We start from the raw sequence: 12,722 nt of genomic DNA, 5'->3' as shown, positions 1-12,722 counted from the left end.
ACAAGCAGAATGTCCATGAATAGAGAAAGAGCTGAATAAACAGAGTAAAAATTACACTCTGGAAAACTACAGAGTCGTTAAAAAAAAGTGAAATGCCTGTACAGGTGCTGACTTATTATACTAACTGGGAAAAAAGCTTGCACCCCAGATCAATTTACACAGCACGACTACATTTTTAAAAAAGGAAAATATGCATAAATATAGCTGAAAATGTCTGAATGAACTTGGGGAAAGCAGAGAAGATAGGCATCCAATTATTGGCAGTAACTGCTTCTTGAAGTATTGTATGATGGTATGGGATGACAGAAGATGTTTATTCTTGGGAGATGTTTACTTTCCATTGTTTTCCATTAGTTTTCCAATAAATAAAAAGAGATGATATTTCCAATTCTAGGAAAAGTTTTCAGAAGCATTTTAGAAATACACTTGAGAAGTTATGAGAAGATGCATAGGAAACACTATTTTTTTTAAAACGATGCAACTCATGTAACATTCACTGGCTGCCAAGTACTGTGCTAATAAGCAATGAGGATATAAAGATCACTAAGACACTATCATTGTCCTCAAGGAGATCACAGGTTGTTAAGATTTTCATTATATATCTCTTGTAAACCAAGCTAGACTTTAATTGGTGTATTTTAGCTCTAACAACCATGTAAAGTCCCTTAAAGACACTAGTGGGAAAAAAAAAATAAGGAAGTAAGCTGTTTTACAAAATGATTAGAGGACAAGAGAGAACACATGAAAAGGGAGATTTACTTAATTTCTCTGAGTTTTGGCTAATCTTCAGCTACAAAACTGTGAGTAAAATAAATGTCTGGGCTGTGGGTAATTACGTGGATGAGAACACTGATACATTACAGAACACTGTAAAATTAAACATTATACAGATAATAGTTTTAATTTCTAAAGTAAAAACAATTAAAAATTTAAAAGCACCCTATCAGAGACTGTATCTGAAACAAAGGTTAACAGAAATTTTATATATTTAGCTCTCTGGAAACAGAATCTTTTTAAAACACAATCAGTTGAGGTATAATTTACACATAATAAATTGCACCCATTTTAAGAGCTGAGTCAGACGCACTTTGACAAATGTGTAAACCCGTGTTAACCACTGGTACAATCTAAACATAGACTATTTCTGTCATTTCAAGGCTCCTTCCTGGCCTCCAGCATTCAATCTCGACATCCCAAGCAACCACTGATCTGCTTTCTGTCACTACAGATTAGTCTGGCCTGTTTTAAATTTTACCTAAATAAAATAATACAATAGGCATTCTTTTTACACCTGACTTCTCTTACTCTGTATAATATTTGATATTCATTCTTCCTGTGGCATCTAACAGTAGATCATGTATATTTATTGCTAAGTAATATTCTATCTGTTGATGAACACTGAAATTATCTGCAGCTTTGGGCTCTTGGGACTAGAACTGCTATGCACACGCGTGTATGGGTGGGCATACGCTTTCATTTTCTTGGGTAAATATGTGGGAGTGGACTTGCTGGGTCACATGCCAAGTAGTATACATGTGTACTAATACTTTAACATAGAAGCCTTTTCTGGATTTTCATGGGTACAAGTGAACTCTGGAGATGAACAGCACTGATTTACACTATCTTTTCCTGGCCCAAGAGTCTCTCACCAGCAACCCACTGTCAAAGTGATATTCAGTGAATGGCTGTTGCTTGTTACTTCACAGGTCAATCTCACTCTTCTCCAAGGTGTATGTGGATCACAGAACTTCTCCAGGCTGCATCTGTGTTCTCATCTTCTCCCCTCCCTCAGCACTCTATGGCCCTAGGTTCCCAAGTCCACCTCCTTAACCGTTCCCAATCTGTCATTGTTGCTGTCAATCATGCCTAATGATGACAGTGTGTTGTACTCAACTGTGTTGGGCCTGATTATAAGGTAGAGAACCACTGTCACAGGCTAAAAACACATGTAAGGAAATAGATTGCAAGCACCAGGCAAGAGCACTTATAGGGAGAGACAGGGATCAGAAAATACAGAGAGTCTGTGCCTCAGTTTCCTCTCTGCCAGATGGAGATAAAATACCTGTCATGATGTTTAGAATTAAAGATGTCTGTCAGGAGCTGTTAAAGAATTATGCTACATAAAAGAGCATTTCATACGTACCAGAAACACAATATCTTCTGAGAAATTGTTAAGTTTTAAAAACATTTTAATAAAAATCATTATCTTTTTCTTTAAAATACACTGAATTTTGTCTTGAAACTCTAAAGCCAGTCTGATGATGGACAATTCTGTTGCTGTTGTTCAGCTGACCCTGTGACCCCACGGACACACACCAGGCCCCCCTGTCCCTCACGGTCTCCTGGGGTTTGCCCAAGTTCATCGCCACTGAGTAGGTCATGCTATCCAACCATCTCATCCTCTGCCGCCCTCTTCTCCTTGATCCCGAATATGTTTTTTCCCCATCATCCTCAAAACAGTATTCTTTTCACAGAAATTTTCAAATACTATAGTCTATATCAGTAATGCTTCTAAATAATACGGGATGTTAACTTCATTCCATTAGGTCATGGTAAAATCCTCTGAAGAGTAATCCACCTTTTATTTGGCAGTAAGGGACATCCACATTCAAGCACAGCAGTGCATTTAATAAATACTGTCCTGTGCTCTCTATCTTCAGATCTCATCACAGCCGTCATGTGGAACGATAAGGGCAGCAAGTGCCAGTACCTAATTTCAAAATATATTCTTAAAGGGGCCCACGGCTTTAGATTTGCATTGGGCGGGGAGGGGTGTGTGTGTCTCATTTTCATTTTATTACCTTACTAGGATTATTTAATTAAGGCTGATTCTGTCCTAACCATCATTTATTCTATAAAACATGGTAAATGAAGCTCATAGTTAAGTAATACCAACACTTGTAAGACTCCTGAGATGTTGTTATATTGCACTGGGAATCAACCAACATTTTACCCACAGAACAGGCATGAATTACAATCACCTGAAGTGAAAGCAACCATTACAGGGGCCCAATGCTTTTATTTTCAATTTGTCACTGCTTGTATTTTTCTTCAAGTTCATGCCCAGGTCACACTCTACCATTACTATTCAAATTCACTGTTACACACACAGTTTCAGGCTTCTAAGATTTAATATCATGTCATGAATCATGTTTTTCTTTGTCTCAAATCATTTTTTTCAAAAGGATATCCTAAGGAACACAATTTGGGAGTCAAGTGAAGAAGTACCATTAAAACCAGCAATGTGTTAGAAATTCCCTCCTCTTACCTGATGAAGTTTAATGGACATACGAATTCCAGGGACTACTACTTTCCTCAGCAATTCCATGTCAGCAAAGATCCATTCGTCCCGAATTGAAGAAATACGGAAATCTCCCTTAAATAGGGCATGCAATCCATAGAGGAATGACTCTAAATTACTGTTAAGATTGGAGATAAAAGTTTACATATTTTGACAAAGGTCTTCCATTACACTGATTCTAACATCTGGTTATGCATCAGAATCATCTGGGAGTGTTTTGAAGATACAGATGCCAAGAACTAATGTCAGCACCCCTGAATCAGAATCACAAGGGTCAATGCTATTTGCCCTGGACCCTTGTTTATGAACTACTCTAACAGTGAGTCCCTGAACATAATCAGAAGGTAAAGACTCTGTAACTTAAAAGTAAGGAGGGCCTAATGGAAAACATGAAGTAATCAGAAAAGAAGCGTTATGTGGCATTTCTTAATTCTAATTCAACTGGGTGTTCACAACAAGAAATCCAGTTTACATTTAGAGTCCCCAAATCTAACGTACCATTCTATGAATCTAAATGTTCCGAGCAAAGATTGAAAGGAGAAAAATAAAAATAAAAGGAGGTGAACTGTTAGAAAAATAGATGTATATGGGAAGACACCAATCATACGTTATGAGTTATTTTTTTAAATGTCTTAAATTCTCATTATCTGTAGCTGTCCACACACGTGTGAATTTTAAAAGTTAGTTCTTTTAACCACTTAGAATTCCACTGTGTTTACTAAAAAGATATATACAATATCTGAAGAAACATTTGTAATAAATTAACATAGAATGTTTCCATTAAAAACCATTTCAGATTGTGGTTATAGAGCTTCCCAGTCTGTTTTTGAAAACAGCAATGCCTTCCTTACCTGGACATATGGTGGGATGCAGTTCCCAAAGCTCTCCGTCCCAGAACACAGAGTCCATAACAAAGAGTCACCAGAGATGAATCTTTGTCCACATCCAGTGGCTTTAAACAAACAAACAAAAAAAGGCAAGAAAGAAAACAAGGAACAGGGTGAATGGGGTCGAAAGTCACAAATTTCCACTTACAAAATGAGTAAGTCATGGGGATGTAATGTATAGCACGGTTGACTCCAGCTTACTAATACTTATATTAATAAGTATTATTACATATAATAAATAATAATAAATATAATAATAATTATTATACTACTACTGCATATTTGCCAGTTACTAACAGAGTAGATCTTATAAGTTCTCATCACAAGGAAAACATAATTCTGTAACTGTATGATGAAGGATGTTAACTAGAGCTGTTGTGATCATTTTGCAATATATACAAACATCAAATCATTATGCTATATACCCGAAACTAATTAATGTTGTATATCAATTATACCTCAATAAAAAAAGAACAAAAGAATGTTACTTATCAGAATGGTATATGAGTATTTAACAAATCAGAAGAATCTATTTAAAAAATCAGACAGGATAAGGAACTCAACTAGTATATACTTACTATCTCCTCAAATATAAGTTCTAATGAAAAGAAACAGCATAAAATGAAGTATGAATGTGTATAAGGAGGTTCTTTGGAATCTTTAAATAAAACTAATGCTTTCTAATAATACTGGAACAAACTAAAAAAAAAAAAACTGGCTGTATTAGAGTGTTATGATCTTAGCTAAATATCTCAAGGTACTTGCTGATATACATCATTACTGATACTGCCCTCTCCTGAAATATTCTGTTTATTAATTAGTTACTTCTGTACTTAACCTGGCAAGCATCAGTGACAACAGCATTAGCCTATCAGTGACTATAACCACATTAAAGAAAATTAAATTGATGTCTATAGAATATTGCTTTCCTTCAACCTTTTAATTCTTTCAACAATTGCATACCTTTATTATTGACTATTAAATATATATTATATATAAAAGTATGTAATAATTATATATACACAAACAAAATGGTATACCTTATATAATACTAAAGAGAATCTTGGTAGCATCTCAATTACTGAAAACAATCGAATGCAGCGGTTCTCAAAGTGTAATCCTGGGACGCAACAGAAGTATCACCTGGGAACTTACTAGAAATGCAAATTCTAGAGCCATTTCAGACCTGTGAAGTCAAGTTCTGGAGGTGGGGTCTACCTATCACACTCCCGTCACATTCTAATGTATGCTAACATTGAAGAATCATGGATCTAGGGTTTTAATGAGCTTACTTATTCTGTATTTTCCAATGATATATATATATATATATTTATCTGAATTTATAAACCATTAAACAGAAAAGAGCAGCCAAGATACTAGCTTAATATAGACTGTTTAATTAATTACTGGGTTCAGTTCAGTTCAGTTGCTCAGTCGTGTCCGACTCTTTGCGACCCCATGAACTGCGGCACGGCAGGCATCCCTGTCCATCACCAACTCCCGGGGTCCACCCAAACCCATGATGCCATCCAACCATCTCATCCTCTGTCATCCCCCTCTCCTCCTGCCCTCAATCTTTCCCAGCATCAGGGTTTTTTGAAATGAGTCAGCTCTTCGCATCAGGTGGCCAAAGTACTGGAGTTTCAGCTTCAACATCAGTCCTTCCGATGAATATTCAGGACTGATCTCCTTTAGGATGGACTGGTTGGATCTCCTTGCAGTCCAAGGGACCCTCAAGTCTTCTCCAACACAGTTCAAAAGCATCAATTTTTCAGTGCTCAGCTTTCTTCACAGTCCAACTCTCACATCCATACATGACCACTGGAAAAACCATAGCATTGACTAGATGGACTTTTGTTGACAAAGTAATGTCTCTTGCTTTTTAATATGCTATGTCTAGGTTGGTCATAACTTTCCTTTCAAGGAGTAAGCGTCTTTTAAATTCATGGCTGCAATCACCATCTGCAGTGATTTTGGAGCCCAGAAAAATAAAGTCAGCCACTGTTTCCCCATCTATTTGCCATGAAGTGATGGGACTGGATGCCATGATCTTAGTTTTCTGAATGTTGAGCTTTAAGCCAACTTTTTCACTTTCTCTTTCACTTCATCAAGCTTTTTAGTTCCTCTTCACTTTCTGCCATAATGGTAGTGTCATCTGCATATCTGAGGTTATTGATATTTCTCCTGGCAATCTTGATTCCAGCTTGTGCTTCCTCCAGCCCAGCGTTTCTCATGATGTGCTCTGCATATAAGTTAAATAAGCAGGGTGACAAAATACAGCCTTGACGTACTCCTTTTCCTATTTGGAACCAGTCTGTTGTTCCATGTCCAGTTCTAACTGTTGCTTCCTGACCTGCATACAGGTTTCTCAAGAGGCAGGTCAAGTGGTATTCCCATCTCTTTAATAATTTCCCACAGTCTGTCGTGATCCACACAGTCAAAGGCTTTGGCATAGTCAATAAAGCAGAAATAGATGTTTTTCTGGAACTCTCTTGCTTTTTCGATGATCCAGTGGATGTTGGCAATTTGATCTCTGGTTCCTCTGCCTTTTCTACAACCAGCTTGAAAATCTGGAAGTTCACAGTTCACATATTGCTGAAGCCTGGCTTGGAGAATTTGGTTAATTTTAACTGTAAAGGAGATCCTATGTTTCCTTCTTTTCTGTCTCCCTCTCCCCCAGACACAGTCAACTCTATATGCTGAAAATGTACTGCTTTTGTTACAGGGGAAAAAAAATTTTTTTTTAACTTAGCTCAGGCTTCTGCAACTGGTCAAGATAGAGTAACAAAGACACTGCTGCTAGAGTTGAAGCTCCAATACTTGGGCCACCTGATGTGAAGAGCCGACTCACTGAAAAAGATCCTGGGAGAACAAGATGGTGGAGCAGTAGGTGGACGTGGAGTACATCTCTCTTCACAATACATCAGGAATACACCTTCAGACACAGAAGTGCATGCAAAACACCAGCTGAGAGCGGACAGGAGTACCTGACCAGTGGAAAAGAATGTATAGAACCACGCAAAACTCAGTAAGATGAAGGAACTAGGGGGAAAAACAGGAGTGTTAGTAGGACTGGACTTGCCCTCGGTGGGTGAGGGAAGTGAAGCAGGGGTCCGATCCCCACAACGGGGCAATTCTCTGAGTCAGAGGAGACACATTCAAGGCTGAGAATAAAACAGCTGATCTGCAGCAGCCTAAATTGGAATCAGACAGTCCTTGCCACAGCCATACATATCCTGGACAAGAACGCTGGTCCCCTGGAAGGTGCAGTGGCTGGGAGCTGGAGTTTAGGGATTGTGGAGAGATCCCAGGGCAAGGGCTGCCAAGGGGATGTGAAGGAGGAGGTGGTGGTGGGAAATGTCTGTGGAGAAAAGCCGGGCAGCCATGGAAGCAAGGCGATACTGCCGAGTCACGTGTTGGGGGTGGAGCCACCACCACAGTCTCTCTCTCCCCACACCGCCAGCATCTGCAGCTGAACAGTAGAGAGGCTGGCCCATCAAACACCTGACACGCTGAACTACTGAGCAGGACCCCACCCAGGGTGCCCCTTTAAGTGCCTGACCTGCCAATTTACAGAGCAGGACCCCACCCAGGGGTCCCCTCTATGTGCCTGACCTGCCAATTTACAGAGCAGGACCCCACCCAGGGGTCCCCTCTATGTGCCTGACCTGCCAATTTACAGAGCAGGACCCCACCCAGGGGTCCCCTCTATGTGCCTGACCTGCCAATTTACAGAGTAGAACCCAGCCAGGGTGCCCCTTTAAGTGCCTGACCTGCCAATTTACAGAGCAGGACCCCACCCAGGGTGCCCCTCTATGTGCCTGACCTGCCAATTTACAGAGTAGGACCCCAGCCAGGGGTCCCCTCTATGTGCCCAACACACCAAACAACAGAGAAGGACCCCAGGCAAGGGAGTTAAGTGCCTGAATGGGCAGAGCTATGGAGAAAGGCTGGCCAAAGAGGCCTTCTGATCGCCAGCTATAAGAGGCTCTGAAAAAAGACTCTGATAGAGCTATAACTTCTGCAGTGGATGCAGTCCGTGTCCCTGCACACTTTGGGCCGCCCGGCTCCCCACAAACCAAGCAACTGCACCACCTTCACACTCAACTCTCACTGTTTTTTGCCACAGGCAAAAAAAGTCATGCACCTGTGCTTGCAGGGTCACTTGATCGTGTCCAACTCTTTGCAAGCCTGCAGACTGTGGCCTGCTAGGCTTCTCTGTCAGGGAGAGGGGTTCTCCAGGTAAGAATATTGGAGCATATTAGCCAGTACTGGTTGCCATACCCTTCTAGAGTCCTATATTTCCTGCTGCCTTAGCCACCAACTCCCGAGTACCTGGTGCTGCCAGAACCCCTGTGACCCAAGCAGCTGCACCACCTCCAAACCTGGCCCTCACAGGAGCAAACCCAAGTCCTCCAGGGCAGCGTCAGGAGCAAGCCCCAGTGGACGACCCACACGTAGAGGTGCAAATAAAACCACAATTGAAATCCAGGGGCAGTGTGGCTAAGGAAGAAGACCCAAAACCTTCTCACCAGCTGTATAAGCTGCAGATTAAATCCACATGATCAACTAGGCAGACTCTGTTGTCTATGGAATACATAAAAGGCCACTGAGAGCTCCCACAAAAGAAAATGCACTAGTTCTGATAGCTGTGGACATTGGAGGCAAGAACACACAGGAGTAGGACCAGATTAGAATCTGAGCTGCCCCCACAGCAGGTCCAGAGACCAGCACAGGGTTGGAGGGCATCCTCGGGAGGTGAGGTGGACTGTGACTCCCAGCGAGGGAAAGGACTCTGACAGTAGTGACTCAAGAAAAACATTATTCTTATGTTTTGACTTGTTCTGTAGATTCTTTTGGATTTTTTTCCCTTTTTTTCATCCCCCTCTGTTGTAGTTGTTGATTTTACTGGCACTATGAAATCCAATTAGGCTTTTGAGCTTTTTTCCCCCTCAGTCACATTTTTTATTGTTGTTATAAACCTCTGCCTCTATGTTGGGCTTTTGCAGTTCTGTGGGGTTTTCCTTTTTTTCCTTTCTCTGTTTCTAATTTTAATTTTTTAAACCTATTATTATTTGTTCTACATGTATGCCTTTGTTTGCTTCTCCTACTATTCTCCTCCCCTTGCAGTTAATCTTTAACATATATAAATCTTTATCTACCTCTTTTAACTTTGCATATCTATGCTTTCTTTCTTTGCTATTCTTCTCAAAATATTTGTTAGTTTTATGTTCATTACTTTATTCCCCAATTGGCACCTTGCTTTGGTTTTGTTTTCCAGTTTGTGCTTTAGTTAGTTTTGTTCTGGTAGATAAAATTTTTAGTTTCCTTTGTTTGCTGGGTCAATCTATTGTACTTTATTTTTGTTGGACTGTTTTGCTTTTGCTTATGGGTGTATACATATATGTGCATATTCAATCACACTTTTTATTGTTATAAACCTCTGCCTCTATGTTGGGCTTTTGCAGTTCTGTGGAGTTTTCCTTTTTTCCCCCCTCTTTTTTATAATTTTAGTTTTTAATTTTTTAAAACCTATTATATGCTTTCTACATTTATTCCATTGTTTGCCTTTGCTACTGTTCTTTTCCCCTTGTAGTTAATCTTTAATATAAATCTTTTATATAAATCTTCTTCATCTACCTCTATTTAACTTTCCATATATATTCTTTCTTTTTCTTACTTTCCCTTCCTCTCAACATATTTATTAGCTTTGTTTTCATTGCTTTATTCCCCACTTGCCACTTTGATTTAGTTTTGTTTTCCAGTTTGTGCTTTAGTTTTTTTCTTAACCGGTAAATATAATTTTTGATTTCCTTTGTTCACCAGATCAATCTACTGTACTTTATTTCTACTGGACTGTTTTGACTTTGCTCATGGGTGTCTATGTGTATATTCCATTATTTTAATTATTATTTGCCTGCTTTTGTAACTACCATTTGTCTGGGGTTCATCTTTGGTTTCTCGTTTTTTTGGATATTTGGTTTAATCTCACTTAATGCCATAAAAAACCACTTGTGGAATCCTCCTTCCTGACAAGAGATCAAGCCCTGAGCCTTTGGAGTGTGAGCACTGACTTCAAGACCCTAGACTACCAGAGAACTAACCCTAGGGAGTATCAAATAGTGAGAACTCACACAAACAAAACCATCTGAATAAAGACCCAGCATCACCCAACCACCAGTAGCACCCTGTGCCGGACACCTCATCTAAACAAAAAACAAAACAAAAACACAAAAAAAATCATCAGCAGAGAAGATTACCACCTCACTCAGCCTTGCCCATCAGAGGAAAAACAAACAAAAACTCAGTTCAATCTCACCCTATACGAAGCTCAGACAAACCACTGGACCAACCTTAGGAGGGCAGAAACCAAAAGGAAGAAAGAATTCAACCTTCTTCAAGGAAAGAATTCAACTTTTCTTGAAGCCTGGAAAAGGAGACCTCAAATACAGTAAGTTAAAAAACAAATAATGAAAAGGCAGAGAAATACTACACAAATGAAGGAACAAACTAGGAACACAGAAGTCCAAATAAATGAAGAGGAAACAGGCAGACTACCTGAGAAAGAATTCAGAATAATGACAGTAAAGATGATCAAAAACCTTAAAAACAAAATGGAGAAAATGCAAGAATCAATTAACAAAGACCTAGGAGAATTAAAGAATAAACATACAGAGACAAACAACACAATTTCTGAAATTAAAAATACTCTAGAAGGAATCAACAGCAGAATATCTGAGGCAGAAGAACGAATCAGTAAGCTGGAAGATAAAATGGTGGAAATAACTTCTGAAGAGCAGAATAAAGTAAAAGAATGAAAAGAACTGAGGATAGTCTCAGAGACCTCTGGGACAATAACAAATGCACCAACATTCAAATTAAAGGGGTCCCAGAAGAGGAAGAGAAAAAGAAAGGTATGAGATTATAGCTGAAAAATTCCCCAAAATGGAAAAGGAAACAGTCAATCAAGTCCAAGAGGTGCAGTCTCATACAGGATAAACCCAAGGAGAAACATGCCAAGACACACACTAATCAAACTAACAAAGACTAAACACCAAGAAAGAATTAAAAGCAGCAAGGGAGAAGCAACAAGTAACATACAAGGGAAACCCCGTACAGCTGATCCTTCTTCAGGCCAGAAACTCTGCAGACCAGAGAGAATGGCAGGATATAAAGTACTGAAAGGGGAAAATCTACAACCAAGATTACTGTACTCGGCAAGGATCTCATTCAAAATTGATGGAGAAATAAAAAGCTTTTCAGACAAGCAAAAGTTAAGAGAATTCAGTACCACCAAACTAACTCTACAACAAATGTTAAAGGGACTTATATAGCCAAGAAATACAACAGAAGAAAAAAGATCTACAAAATCAATCCCAAACAATTAAGAAAATGGCAATAGGAACATATATATCAATAATTACTTTAAATGTAAATAGATTAAATGCTCCAACCAAAAGACAAAGACTGGCTGAATGGATTCAAAAACAAGACCCATATATATGCTGTCTTCAAGAAACCCACTTCAAACCTAAAGACACATATAGACTGAAAGCGAGAGGATAATATTCCATGCAAATGGGAAGCAAAAGCTGGAGTAGCAATCCTCATATTAGACAAAACAGACCTTAAAATAAAGATTACAAGAGATAAGGCAGGACACTACATAATGATCAAGGGATCAATCCAAGAGGAAGACATAACAATTGTAACTATCTATGCACCCAACATAGGAGCACCCCAATACATAAGACAAACAAAACACATAAAAGGAGAAACTGACAGTAACACAATAATAGTAGGAGACTTTAACACCCCACTCACACCAATGGACAGATCACCAAAAGAGAAAATTAATAAGAAACACAAGTCTTAAATGACACATTAGATAAGATGGATCTCATTGATATCTTCAGGACATTCTATCCAAATGCAGAAGAAATGTATCTTCTTCTCAAGTGCACATGGAACATTCTCCAGGATAGACCACATCTTGGGTCACAAATCAAACCTCAATAAATTTAAGAAAATTGAAATCCTATCAAGCATCTTCTCCGACCACAACACTATGAAATTAGATATCAATTACAAGAAAAAAAAAACTGTAAGAAACACAAACACATGGAGATTAAACAACACATTTCTAAATAACCAACAGGTTACTGAGAAAAATCAAAAGGGAAATCAAAATATTTCTAGAAACAAATGACAATGAAAACATGACAAACTCAAAACCTATGGGATGCAGCAAAAGCAGTTCTAAGAGGGAAGTTTATAGCAATACAATACTACCTCAAGAAACAAGAAAAACATCAAATAGACAACCTAACTTTATACCTAAAAGAACTGGAAAAAGAAGAACAAAAAAACCCTAAAAGTAGTAGAAGGAAAGATATAAAGATCCGAGCAGAAATAAATGAAAAAGAAATGAAAGAAACAATAGTAAAGATTAATGCAACTAAAAGCTGATTCTTTGAAAAGATAAACACAATTGACAAACCTTTAGTCAGACTCATCCAAAAAAAAAAAAAAAA

At 38.7% G+C, this 12,722-nt stretch overlaps 1 protein-coding gene across 5 annotated transcripts in view; it reads right to left on the bottom strand.

The window, feature by feature from the left end:
* The window catches only part of PCNX1 (pecanex 1), a 178,798-nt gene that overhangs the window by 13,212 nt on the left and 152,864 nt on the right, over nucleotides 1-12,722 (bottom strand). For all 5 annotated transcript variants that reach the window (XM_043472429.1, XM_043472433.1, XM_043472431.1 and 2 more), the window contains 2 exons: nucleotides 4,153-4,253; nucleotides 3,269-3,419 (listed from right to left, as the gene is read on the bottom strand). In XM_043472429.1, coding sequence (XP_043328364.1) covers nucleotides 3,269-3,419; nucleotides 4,153-4,253 — 252 coding nt within the window. The remainder of the gene's footprint in view (nucleotides 1-3,268; nucleotides 3,420-4,152; nucleotides 4,254-12,722) is intronic.

The sequence above is a fragment of the Cervus canadensis genome, chromosome 6 (genome assembly GCF_019320065.1).
Source record: "Cervus canadensis isolate Bull #8, Minnesota chromosome 6, ASM1932006v1, whole genome shotgun sequence".
Taxonomy (NCBI): Eukaryota; Metazoa; Chordata; class Mammalia; order Artiodactyla; family Cervidae; genus Cervus; species Cervus canadensis.
The sequence above is the reverse complement of the archived record's forward strand: the minus strand, read 5'-3'. Positions and strand labels throughout refer to the sequence as shown.